The sequence below is a fragment of the Cygnus olor genome, chromosome 9, assembly GCF_009769625.2.
Source record: "Cygnus olor isolate bCygOlo1 chromosome 9, bCygOlo1.pri.v2, whole genome shotgun sequence".
In the NCBI taxonomy this organism is placed as follows: domain Eukaryota; kingdom Metazoa; phylum Chordata; class Aves; order Anseriformes; family Anatidae; genus Cygnus; species Cygnus olor.
Window position 1 is genome coordinate 17,866,572 of NC_049177.1, and position 13,824 is coordinate 17,880,395.

Genomic DNA, 13,824 nt, shown 5'->3' on the forward strand with positions numbered 1-13,824 from the left:
AAGACATTTGAACTTTGTGTCAAGGTGTGCTCCCATTTCTCAGCTTCAAAGAGTGGTGCTGATTTCCATGGAAACTGTATTCACTTTTGGCTGTTATGGGTTAGTTTTCCAACTTCTCCATGGGTTTGGATTAGCCAAAATTCAACAGAAATTATTTTCACATTTCCTTAAAGCTGCTTAGCAATTGTAGATTTCAAGAAAGGTAGGCTCTGCTCTTTGAGTAGCAGTAATCAATAAGAAAGCTTGAAATCAAGCCAAAAATGGGGTAGCAATTAGTGCCAGTTTTAAGCATATTTAGCGTAATTACAATTATGATTAGAATACTTTCAGAGCGGCAGGAAGTGAAAGCGTGGTGGAGTTCATAAGGAGAAGGATATGATGTTACCACTCTATACAAATACTTCTTTGCCAACCTCTTTAGACAATAATACTTCAGCATTACCACATGAAAATTACAGGCATAGCATGGGAAAAGAGGTTCTTATAGTGTCCAGTCTTTGCCATCAGCTTCAGATATATATGGTCAATTATTAGGTAATGGGAAAACTGATAACCTACAAAATTACTTCCTAAGGTAAGGAATAGAAAGAAGCACATACATAGAAAGAGAATGGGCAAACTAGGGTTGTTCTATAGTGTGATTTATTAAAGAGAGTGTGTATGAATTACAATGAAATTCAAACTTTATAAAGGTTTCATGTAAAAGAAAAAAGTTGTAGGAACCTGTCTACCGTTAGGCTGTTGGAATTATCTTGGAAGGGTGGGAAAACTACTTTTGTAATCATTTTAAAAGCTAGAAAACAAAAACAGTGCTTTCCAATAAAGCGTTTTATTTACAGCATATGCTTTAAAAAAATGTTTAGCTTAGCTCCATCACATCATGAGCTCTCTACATGTGTAGTCAGGACACCAGAGAAGCACTGTACATGGGGCTGTGAAGGATGCCCTCCAATTCTGTGGGACTCAAGTGTTGGCTTTTTTCAGCCTTTCCCTGCCAGCCTCATGTGTAGGAAGCTGATTGTGAGTCTTCCTGTATTAGTGCCATCTCCTGGACAAGTGTGAGAGAAACCATCTGTGAATCCTGTATGGAAGCAGATACGTTTATTGTGTCTTAATGTCTTTTGCAAAAAGAGGCCTGTTTCCTATTCACATCACAGAAGTGTTTGTCTTCACCACTTAGAACTTAGGGGATGGTCATTTTTCTGGATGAGATGGAAAGTATTAGGCAGGTCATGGTTCTAGGTAATGGGAAAGCAAGTTTCTCTTTTAACAGTATTTACAGCCTTGTGACTCTGCAAACTTCACACAGGTCCCCTTGTTCCTGCAGTTAAAGTCAAGAGACATGAAATAAAGAGTGACCCAACTCCCTTGGGGTTTGAAGGTATGAGTATTTCCATCCTGCATGAAAACCTGTTTGGCAGTCTTTTGATATTATTCACCCAATTCACATCTCATCGCTGCTGGTGGATGACACTGGACTCCATGTAGGCATTCAGGGTTTGGTGTCACTTTATCTGTTTAACTGGGATAAACAAAACTTGTCACCTCTTTTCTTGTCACCTGCACTCATGCCGTATTTATGAACTTTCACCTAGAGATGGGCCTAAATTAAAACCTCAATTCTCTGCCTATTTTGGGAAATAATGCTCTAGATTATGATCTGGATCTGGATTTTCTGCCCAGCTTCTACCTCACCCTGTGGAGGGGGAGGAGAGTTTAGCAGCAGGGAGCCAAGGGGCTACTTTTCACCTTCACCTGCAGTCTGGCCACTTGCATCCCTCTTCCCTTGTTGGGCTTTGCACCTAATAAGAGGAGCAGGAGCCACATGCATGAAGATCACAAAAGAGGCTAGACTACATCAATATCCAGTTAAGGTGCAGTGTTTCATTTCAGTCAAGCAGAATTTCCACCTGTTTGTTGCAGCAGGTTCATCGATTACTGCTTAATAAACAACACCAAACAGTTAAACTGGGAAGTGATTCTCCAACTACTGGAAGATCGCCAGCTTCCAATGCCAACTTTTCCCCTTGCACAAGGATCTGCCAGAGCACATTGCTCTGTGGGGCACAAGCAGTCAGGTACCCCCGTGGTAGGAGAGGGAGAAGAGAGACATAGGCTGAGGAATCCTTTCTTATAATTGTGTTGCTTTGCACAAAACCTTGGTAGAAAGGATGGATGGCCAGGTCAGTGATGGGATTGTTAACACATCAGAGCTACCTGCTATGTCACTCCCAGCAGAGGAGGAGACTGGAACAGAGAGGCTGGAAGAAGTTCAGAGGCAGCAGATTAAATAGTGGTTTTGCTCTTTGCAGGATATTTCCTCATGCTTGTGACACCTGGCACTAAGTTTGGAATCATCCTGGCACCCAGCACCAGTTTCCCAAACCATGGTGCTTATAGCTCACTTTTCTCCATGATAGACACTTTTCTCAGCATACCACTTGGTTGCAGGTATTTCAAGGTGCAAGTACTAGTCATAGGACTCCAGAGCTGAGTTGATCCTCACTGGTTAAAGAATATGGTCCTACTGCATAACAGCCCTTACCAGACTGAGTTTCTTTAAGTAGGAAGCAATGAGCATTGTCATCCCTTTACTAGAAAATATTGCTGCTGTTGCCAGAGCTCTGACAGAGTTAACAATGTTAAGGATTTGATTTACTTAGATAAAAACTTCCCCCACAAAACTGCATTCTTCAAGAGTACTGTCATTCAGTTCTGGCTGGGAAGAAGAGCCTCCCTGGTCCGTTTTCATTGCTGTATGGGTGGGCATCAATCCCATATACCACCACCTACAGAATGATTTGAAAAGCTGCAAGAAAAGTATGTTAAAAATGGGTGAGGAAGCTGTAGAGAAATAGAACACTGCACTGTACAGCAAATGCTTTCATGAATTCATATCAGTATTTGTTTGATTCATATGGCTGTTCTCTGTCATTCCCAGACTGTTTTTCTGAGGAATACTGCTGTAGTTTCACTCATTTGTGCTCATCAAATGTCTCCTCTTTTTATAACCATTGGATCCCAATCCACCTGTTTGTTTAAGAGACAACCAGTTGCAGAGGTGATACTGGAAGTCACTTTGTACTGGTTATCTGGTCACTATTTCACCTTTAAGACAAAAAATTGTACTTCCTGTCACAGATGCTTTTGAGAACACCATATTGGCCCAGACTAAATGTAATACTGGTTCCACCACGAGACCTGTACCTAGATCTGCTTCACAGACAGGTAAACTAAATTAAAACATTTATCATCATCTTGATTTGAGAGTGTAATGTAAGTTTACGACAACATTTATTCTCTTTAACTAAAAGATATCTTTCTTTTACAATGGACATTATTTTCCTTGAAAGCAGTGAAAGAACAAGCTTGGACCAATAGCAGTTATAGAAACAATGTCCCAGAATCTGGTTTTCTGTACTTCAGGCATAGCTGAAAATAAGTCTTCGAACTGATGTCAGAGAGCACAGAATTTCATCTGTGTTATTTTATAGCTTGCATGAAGGATGTAAAAGTTACTTAGATTATTTCTCAGTCTCTGAAATTATTGTAGCAATTTGTGTGGAAGAGGAAGATTGATGCATGTATTTGTAAGGAATTCTTGCCTTTCTGCCTTGGATGCTTCCTTTGAATGACAGTGGCAAAAGATCACTTTGTCTAATGCATTATGATTATTATCCAGATGCTTTGTCTAAGCAAGAAGGAGGATTTTTGTTTTCTTCTGGTGTTTGTAGCTTGACTTGTGAATTTGAACTAAAATTGCTATAGCAGTTTAAAGCTAAATAGCATCAACACAGTCTTGTATGTTTAGACAGCTGGTGTGATTCTACTGATAGAACATACAGGATCCATTTCTAAATTCTGTGGGATCTGTAACTGAAATTGTCTCTTTTATCTTGGTGTGAACACTCACAATGCAGCACATGAAGCCACTTCAGAAGCTAGTTTACAGCTTGAAAAACATCACCTGGATGACGTAACCATACTTGTAGGGTTATAACTGGGGATGCTGGTCTGGTGGAAGACAGTCACTGTCTCTCTTGTAACTGACTTGTAATGGTCAGGGAAGCCACAGCCCCTGGACAACAGGAGGGAGGAGAAGGGGCTGCAGAGCTGCATGACCACACATTACACAAATTTATTTGTTCTTAAATAAATAATAAAATTAATTTGAAGTGTCTTAAATTTAAACAATTATTTAAATAATTATTAATAACCTACCATCAGAGGTCTGGTTGTCTTGTACCTTGTTTATTCTGTCCCTTCCCTGCATTTTCAGCCTGCTCCAGGGCACAGTCTTGTAAGTTGCTCAGATGGTAATATTACCTTGGGGTGTGATGGAGATAAGAAGTCAACCAAAATTCAATGGCTTCGATTTGTAGATAAATATGTGGAGGTAAGCTAAAAAATGAATGAGCATGGTCTTCTGAAAATCATTTTGCCAAAGTCATAATTTGCTACAGCGCTTGCTATACAAAAGTATTCCTGACCTTGCTTTTTGTACCTCATGAGCTGAAGAGGTTTAGTGATGCTAAACACAGAAGGTATTGATGCACATGTGCATCATGGCCACACAGTCCGCCCTCCTACAAATGACAGCAAGTGGTGCAGATTTTTTAGAGAGAGAATAATGGCTGCAATGTAATTTTTATGGCAAAATCAGGGAAGAAGCTGTAAAAAGGTATGAGTAATTCAGTAAGTGAAATAGCGGAAAGTGAACCTGTGACATTTATTTTTAAAAGACTGAGTCTGAAAGCAGCTAATGACCAATAGCTAACTCTTTTTGTTTTCTCTCTTTTGAAAAGGTTGGCCCAGCAGGCAACTGCCATCTCTAGACACATTTGAAGATTTCGAAGCCATCCCCTCCAGCATGGATGAACTCTCCAACTCTTCAGACATGGAGGAAGAGACCAACCCTAACAATGTAATTCCTTTTTTCAAAGTAAAGTAATCCCTTTCGTAGTACAACCTTTTCTTCTCTAAGGATCAAGATTTAGCCTACAAAGTTTGGGTTCATACCTGCCTTAAATTCATGGATGTGTGGGAAGACAGAAGATGGGAGCTTGATCTGGGGTATTAAGGGATTATTCTAAGACTATTTTATTGATCGGGATCAGTACTATTAAAAGCCACCCTTACTTGTAAGCTGTAGCTTTATCTTTATAGCTAAATAACAAAGGTGGGAGAAAACACTGAGCCCTTTAAAAATATAATTCCAGACTTTTCCAGGTAACATAAGCTGGTGTCACAAACTCAGTTTCTATATCAGAATAATGTCTGGTTGATTAATTCTGAAGCCTGAATGCACAGCAGAGTTCTTTCCTGAGTTTCAATAATGGTTAATCATGGGCATGATAGAACTAATAAAATGTGATACAACTCCCCAGAACAGAAATCTCTGCCAGCTTGAAATGCTTGATTCAGTGTTCAACCAAACACACTTTCTGTTGCACAATGTTCTTTCCTCCATAATGACTATAATTCTGGTGCATTGTTTCATTTATTTTAGGGGACCAATCTTTTTCGGGTAGAAGGCAGTTTTGACAGCTGTTTCCCAGATTCTCTTACACTTGAGGATGGAGATCTAGTGCAGTTTGTGCAGGAAGGAGAAAACGGACAATGGTAAGTAAAGCAGAGAGACAATTTAACAGGTAGAATGTCTACAGCCTCTTCAAAAAGATGGAATATGTTCAGGAAAATGTCAAAGCATATTCAAAATCTGTCTGAATCCACTCACTCCATTGAATAAAATGTGAAAATGCAGTGGTGAGCATAAACATAGAAGCAGCTTTGTTTAATTCCACTTAGTTGGTTTTCATCCCAAATGATTGACATGAGGCTTGAGAGGATGGGAGTTTGCATGAAGGGAAATAGAGGAGAATATTTAGGCTTTTGACACCTAGCCAGGACAGCTGCCAAAGGCCGCATCCTTCAATAGGATACACCAGTAGAATCTCATTGCCTTCCACCAAGCTGCAGCAGTGAACCAGAGAGCATGTTAAGCTCCAAAGGCTTAGATATAAGACTGTATCTCAGACATGATTGACAAAGTGAGATGAATCTGGCCCCCTTGAGCTTACACACTTTGGTGTATTTATGCTTTCTGACTGACAAGTGAGTGTTAGGAACAGACCTGGCAAGGTGTCTGAATTCTCCTTCCATGGTCAATTTGAAGGAAGAAGATCTGATCTCCTTGAAGTGCCCGTGCAGTCAGACGCCTCACTCAGAACTGGCATTCAGCCGAGACAAGAGCAAGTCCCCATAGAGTGAAGGAGTTTTTAGTAGTAAACGAAAACCATGCACCCTGGATGATACTTTCAGCAAGGGAAATGGACGATTCAGTTTCTTCAGCCCCTTTGGTCTAGGGTCTCAAACACAGGCCAAGGCCACTGCCTCCTTCTCATACAGTCTGCTTGCAAGTGAGCTTATTCTGGGGTACTGAGTCACCATCTCAGGCTGCTGAAACTTGGGCAACAGATAACTGTAGGACTGCCCTGGGTAAAACACATGCTTTACACCTACTTGGTAACCACTACCTGCTTGGTTTAGGAAATAGCTGTCCAACATACACCTCTAAGAAACACATCTGAGGGAAAGAGAACGTAAGGAAATGCACTGACTGTTCTCTGAGTTTCAGGTTAGTGAAGAAACTGGTCTCTGAGAAAAGTGAATGGGTTCCTTCCAGTATATTGCAGCCAGCAGAGGGGGACAGTAACAACATGATTAAGAACAGCAATGCAGGTAACAGAGGAAATGTTTTACTGGTATTTAAAATCTTTTCTGTGTGTGTGTGTGTACATCTGCTGAAAAAGGATGTAATAAAAAGTGCACTTGCTATATTCAGCCTGAGTGTATGTCTGTGCTGCGGTTTCTGGTGACACAGCTGAGCTAGCCTGAAATTTGGTGCTTGAGGTGTCAGAGCTAGCTAGGCACAACAACTTACCTTGGTCTAACTGTTTTCCTATTCTCAGGTGGAATTTGAATCTTCCACCAAATTCCTGTGGCTACCAGTACCTGGGCTAGCTACTTTACAGCTAATCCAAGTGCGTTACATGGCCGGGTATGTTGTAAATGTGGCATAGCTTTCATCCTAACACAGGTACCATTTGGATTTAGATCAGCATCAGGGCTGTGATTCTGGTCTAGGTTTGAAATTGTTAAAATCTCATCAACTATTAATGCTTTCATGATATTTCACTGCTGTCTGCAAAGGCCGAAGGAAGGGTTGCTATGGTGAGATCTCGCCCAAACCAGCACTAAAAGTCATTCTTTCTCCTTCAGCTTTTGTTCTGATCTAACACTCAAACAGGTTGCACTGGAAAAGCTGTATCTCAGCAACTCTGCAGATCAAAAGTTTAAAATTTTAGATTAAATTTTACCCATCCATAAGCATAATTTACTAAAATGTGCCCTGGTTTTCTGCTGGTAACAGAACAAAGCAAAATCTGGCACAGCCACTCTCTGGGGACCTGCAATAGAGTGCTGCCAGCAGCTATTTATTCTGAGTTATTAGTTTCCTTTGTTGTTGTTTTTTGTTTGGTTTGGTTTTGTTGTTGGTGGTTTTGGTCAGTTCATTAAAGTGGAGAAAACCCTTCTTGAAAGTTAACAGAATTCTTTGCTGTGGTTTAAAGGGAGTTTGGTAATTGCTGCTCCTCCACCTGCACAACAGGTCAGTTCTGTCTGCAGCCTCAGTGCCTGATTACGTTAGCATGTCTGATGCTTTAAAAGAAAACCAAAACCATACACATTACAGTTAATTATTTGCCAAAAGAACATCCTGTGCCTTTTTTTTTTTTTAGTGAAGGGAATAGGAGAACAGAAGAATTGTGATTATTTTACTTTTTTATTTTATTTCAGGCTTTTAACAATCAACCTCAAGACTGTAGATGGGAAATCCTTTAGACGTGTTGTAGTGACAATGCCCATGTCCTCCTTTTCAGACATGTACAATGATTCCTGCAGCACGGCCTCAGTAGAGTCAGACACCAAGGAGAGTGAGGTGGCCAAAAGCTTCCCAGCAGAACAGAGGGCTGGCAGCTGAATGGTAGGACCAGCCTTCCTCAGGACCCTATCCATCTCTTTGTTTATTTTGGGTGGACACTGGATCAAAGTTGCCTTTCTCACAAGCTCTGAGCTTCATAATTCTCTGAAACTTCATCAGCATGAACAGATGAGAACCACAATGCCCACCTGGCAAGCTGGGAAAAACAAACCTAAAGGGAACATGAACATCCAGACAGCATCAAAACCCACCATCAGTATTAGAGGAGAAAAATGCTTCTTGCATTGTTTATCAAACTGTTTCAGAAGATGTGGCCTAAATTAGGTCGACAGCAGAGCTGGAGAGTTACTATGCACGCACCTTTTGGCAACTTTGCTTGAACACCGAGTTACTGCAGAGGGACACATACATGGATTTGAGTTCTTGCTCTACTATGGAGTCGCCTGGAGGTTTTTCCATTTGCTTGCCTCAGTGGCTGTGCCTTCCCCGCCCTCCTTAATTCCAGCTGATACATCACAAATGTGCCCTTTTTGCTGATGGTAAACACCAAAACCATCACATTTTAGGTTGGCTGTGGAAAGGAAACTTCTGACTTGGATCATCAGAGAGGCTTCGTGCAGCAATGACTTGACTACTTTTGCAATGGCACAGTGAACAACCTGCTGCACACAGCATTATTTTGGGATGATGCAGATGGCAACTCCTGGCCATGATGTGGAGGTGCAGTGCTTAGCCAGGAGGCAAGGATGTGTGACAGTTACTGTGACAAAGAACATGTTTAACTCTTTATGTAATAGAAGTCATTCCTTTGCCCCCTCTGCAGTCTGTGGTTGCTGGTTCACAATCCTTTGCATTTGGTGCCGAGAATTCAATTGAATGCCATTTAATGTCATATGTTTGAGTAGACTGCATGCTTTTTTTGTGTGCTGGGCTATGGAGTAGGAACATTTCATCCCCCACATGGAATATACTTAAGCATCGCAAATAGGCAGTGAGCATTAGATGCTCCAATGAGTGGATAAAGTGTTGTAGTTAAATACTTATTTCCAGGACATTTGGTTAAAGGACTGTACCAAATCTCTGCCACATAAGGATGTAATGTACAATATAAAGTGATAACAGATTTTATTATTCCTATACAAGCCATTAGCTCATTTAGAGCAGCTGTTAAGGTGTGAAGGCATTTTGATGGTAATTGGGTCTTAGGTCCCACAAAAGCTGCTAATACTTTAGTAAAAAATAGTATTGACTAAGGTTGCAAACAGGTAAAGATCAGACTGGAAAAAATGTCCCTGGAAGCTCAAAACTAAGTGACTGGCTTTTGAAATTAGAGATTTTTTGTTTATCTCTGAGAACAGTGATGCTCTATGTAAATAATAAAGGGGACAAGATAACTAAAAATGGAGAGAAAGCAAAACCAAATAACACTCTTTAGTAACTGAGCCTCTTAGCAAAACAGTAGGAGTCTGTAACGTGTTTGCTATCTTCTTTGCAGGGACCTGAATGTTTTTCTTTGCGTCTCAGTGAAGGCTGGTATTGCAAATATCGTAGTGTGTGAGTCAGGATAGCTGCGAAGCAAGTAGATAGTCCCATTCAAGAAAGAGCTTTGAAGTAGGTAGGTAAAGGCTTATTCAGATTTTGTTTGCCTGTGAAGGCTTATTGGTTAATTATGAGTTGCACTGCGGTGGTGAATCCCCATGAATAATGTTCTTCTAACCCTCAATTTCTAAACTCTGGTTTCTGACGTTTTCTGTTCGTGACAAAAGGACTGTAACTTTTTGGTAGCTAATTTCGTCCTACAGAGATAAGAGCTTGTACATTTTGTGCTGGTCATTTACCTTAAAAATGACATGTAGGCTCCCAGGAACATGATTCCTGCTAAAATCTGCTGAAGTTATGAGCATCTTGAGGGAAGAACTGACTCCTTTCAGTCCCCCAAGGAAATGTGCAGTGACATTTTCTTGTAGTGCAATTATTTAATCCTCTCCATAAAACTACTTCACTTTGGTTTCTATATTACTTTCAGTAATTTTTGCATGGCCTGATAACAGTGCTCCTGTCTACCCCTGCCCTATGCACAGGAGAGGAACAGGGAAGGGAGCTTTGATTGCACATTACTAAGTGAGTATAGTAAGCTTTTGTGTGTGTGTGTGTGAGAGAGAGATGGGGAAGGGTTACGCTGTGTATATGAAACTGCCAAAACTAGGATTTGTGACATTGCACACTCGTGGGAAGACCCAAACCTGCACTTTGGAGTTTCTGTGGAGGAATCTCATTCTAATGGTGACATGGCAGTGGGAAGTCTTTGTTTGAACTGGAGATTAAAAATCAGGTATTGCGAGTCCTTTTCCTACCTCTGCTGTGTGCAGGGTGTCAGTGTGCTGCTCCTATATCCCCTGGTGCCTCGGTATCTCCCTGTGAAATGGGAGGTATTGGATTTCCCTCATGTCCAACTCTGATGTTAAATTCTAGCATGTATGCAAAAACTGGGGACCTTTCGGGGAAAGCAAAGCATTCATGTGTCCCACTGTTCCGTACGTGAGTGTCAGCAGTGGCATCATGTGGAGTACTCAGGAGCTGGAGCAGGGAAGAGGATTACTGCAGAAGTGTCTCCTGTCTCTCCCAGCAGACCAACCCATTTGATAACTGCAAAGGTATGGGTTGGATTATAACAATTCTCATTCCTACTTTGCTTTTGAAAACTTTTTTTTTTTTTTTTTCCCCAATATCTCATGTTTTATCCTGTTGGACCAAAGTTTGAGTTACCCCTGCACCAGGAATGTCCTGAGGCCGGCTGGTGACTCCCTGCCCCATGGCTGTGTGCAGCAGTGACACAGCACTCGGGTCTCAGCGGTCTTTGGGAGCTGTTTGTGCCACAGCTGTTCTCAGACACACTGAACCTGAGCAGGGAGCCCACACCAGTTAGTTGTGTCTTTAAGCTCTCTGTAGAGCCAGAGAGCCAAAGGCAGCTGCCTGTTTCTGTCCCCATATCCCAGACTCAGACCATGCTGCAGCTGCTGCTGGGGAGTTCCCGGAGCCCTTTGCCTGGCTGATGTCTGCAGTGCTTCTCAGACAGTGCGACACTGCTGGCTTTGCTTTTTTAAAGAATAAATTTCAATGGAAGGTCAGGCTGCTGACAAGTCTGAGGGCAGCCAACAAGGACTAACGTTCTGGCTTTGCTGATGCGACAGAATGGGGTTTGATGACTTTTTTGTTGTTGTTGTTTTTAATAGTGGACAGGATAGTCTTTTAATTAGTGTATTTTTGTCAAGCAAGGTGGTAATTAAAGGAATGACTCTCCATGACTCTCCATGTACAGTTTGGAATATTATCTGCCACGGTCCAGCAACGCTGATGTGTACATTAAGGTATAGTTGTTCTGTATGTAGGCCTTTGAGACTATCATGTTCAGATAGATGGACCTAAAAATGGTGGTTTCCAAATATGGATTTCATTTCAATGTTGTTTGGAGATAATATAGCAGTCATTTAGAAGTAGCCACAAAGTTTCAGCTGTAGAAAAGACAAGGCCCAAGGTAAATCTGTGCCATGCAGCACATGGCTGAACACCGTGCCCTTGCTTCCTGACCAGCGAGGCCCTGCCAGCTGCCGGGCCACCTGGCTGTTCCCTGAGGGTCTGCACTAGCAAGATACGCTCTCCGGGGTGAGGTATTGGCTTGGATCTCCTCTCTCTGCTCCAGTGCCAGCTTCTGTGAAATTTGCCGAAACTTCTGATCCTCGAAGCTCTACCCCTCTGCTCATTTGGGTGTGGATGGGCAATGGGCTCCTTCATTACCAGAGGCAGTGACAGACAGGCGATTACCATGGTATCAGTCTTGCTGCTTTAGTAAACCAGGCCAGAATGTACCCAGGCATGATCCTCTCCTTCTTTCATTGTCAGACCCCACTGAATGGAGAATCAGACCAGTGATCATTGTCCGCATCAGAAACGGCTCAGCCAAACCGTGTCTGAACCCTGGCTCATCCTGCCAGTCACAACACAGCTGTGTGTGTGTGTCTTATATTCTGGTTGTGTATGTGATGAAAAGCCATTTTATTATCCATTGTTTTCTTAGGTTCTGAGATTTCAGACAGGATTGGGTATGAAAAAGGCCTTGTGCTTCCTTTCCAAAAATACTCAAAGCCTGGTTTCTAATATATATATGATTAGACATATTTAAGAATAGGGGGAGGAGAAAAAAAAGAGCCAAATTGTGTATTTCTTCTTGCAGTTGGAGCTGAAATAGCTGCTAAGATTTCCTCTCCCCAGCTGAGAATTGGTACAGTTTGTTTTTCTTACATATTTTCCATGGTGTTAATAATGATGTATTTGTATATTGTGGCTGATGAGAGATAATCAGACAGGGAAAAAGCACAGAATTACCTGTCCTTTTTTCCAGTCAAGACAGAATGTATGAATTTATTACAAGAAGAAAAAAAAAGTGTGCAGATGGACTTTCTGTAATTAGGCCATTCTGACCTATGTAGAACCACACTTTGTTTGAAATTTACAAAAATTATAACTAGTACAAAGCATTGTGGTTGGTGTCTCTATATGAAGCAACAAGTCACATGAGCTTTCAGTTCAAAATAAATGTGTACTGGTAAAGGCCCATCAGCATAGCTGAAAAAAAACCACCCATCCATCCAATATAACCTTATTAGCGCAACATGCATGTGTCACAAAAAGCAAAAAGTGTTGTTTTAATTTTCCTTTGCCCCTCTCCCCTAGTCTTGTTCCTGAATCTCTGGGAGTCTTAGGAAAGTGCAAAGGTTCACCAAGACAGGTGAGATTTGTACACGCTCATGCTGCAGTCATAAGGTGAGGAAGCTGTAGGATAACTGTACTGTAGTTAGCCCAGGATGTCTGCTACCAGTGGGTTGTTGAGGAGGGCTAATTGAGAAAAGTGCGTGTTGTGGATCATGTAGAAGGGCAAGGAGGTAAAAATGAGAATGCAGAAACACAGTGCAAATACAGAGAGCAAAATAAATTGGAACTAATTTTAATCAGCATCCAGATTTCTAGGGGCAAGCTTCACCTCACCTGAGTTTTCAAGTTATTGGCCCTGTCATGTTACTGCATTTTAATATTGATGCGAGGAAAAAAAAAAAAAAAAAAAGAATCAGGACCATGCCAGATCCCAGACCCTTTCTCCTGTTCCATGAGCTTATTATCCCTTTTCTACATCCATTAAGCTTTTTCTGGGGTGTGTGTGGCTTTGCTTCCCCCACACCAAGCAGACCCCATGGCAAGGGTGCAGGGCTGGAATCCGGCTGCACACACGGGCAGGTGTAATGCTCTGCTGCAGATCTCTGGCGTGTGGCTCTGCACGCCGGGACCTGCCCATGCGGCTCCTGTCCCGACTTGGCATGGCTCACAGAGGACAGCGTGGGACATAGGTGAGTCACTGCGTTCTGCTGGGGAGTGGGGTTGGACACAACGCTAACGGTGAGCCAGCTCGGGGATCCACCCTCACCCTGCTCAGTCCTTGGGCAGCAAAGTCTGCTGACAGTCCCCAGCTAGGACCAGAGCCCTTCTGGGACTTTGCTCACCCTGTCTGTCTTTGAGCAGGCTCTCTGAGGAGGCAGCCAGAGATCACACCTCTCCCTTCTGTGTCTTAAACTCAGACAAGGAGTTAAACCCTAAAGAAACTACTTTGTTAAAGAACATGGGGGGAAGTACAGGTCTCAACCCTCCACTGGGGCACAGCTGCAGTCTGCTTCAGGTTATCCAAACTGGAGAGAGGAGCACAAAGCTGTGTGTGGCCCAGCAGAGCCCCAGGACTCAGTTGCAGTGAGAGCCTGTCCTCCCCTGTGCTAACC

At 42.2% G+C, this 13,824-nt stretch overlaps 1 protein-coding gene across 16 annotated transcripts in view; it reads left to right on the top strand.

Moving 5' to 3' along the window:
• Positions 1–13,393, top strand: part of MCF2L2 (MCF.2 cell line derived transforming sequence-like 2) — a 167,391-nt gene extending 153,998 nt beyond the window's left edge. For 10 of the 16 annotated variants that reach the window (XM_040567994.1, XM_040567996.1, XM_040567995.1 and 7 more), the window contains 6 exons: positions 1,310–1,381; positions 3,142–3,228; positions 4,806–4,924; positions 5,510–5,622; positions 6,632–6,741; positions 7,941–13,393. In XM_040567994.1, the coding sequence (XP_040423928.1) occupies positions 1,310–1,381; positions 3,142–3,228; positions 4,806–4,924; positions 5,510–5,622; positions 6,632–6,741; positions 7,941–8,041 (602 nt within the window). In that variant the 3' untranslated portion in view covers positions 8,042–13,393. Of the gene's footprint in view, positions 1–1,309; positions 1,382–3,141; positions 3,229–4,805; positions 4,925–5,509; positions 5,623–6,631; positions 6,742–7,857 lie in introns of all 16 variants that reach the window. The other 6 variants (XM_040567998.1, XM_040568000.1, XM_040567992.1 and 3 more) reach the window with 6 other exon arrangements.
• Positions 13,394–13,824: the final 431 nt, after the last annotated feature.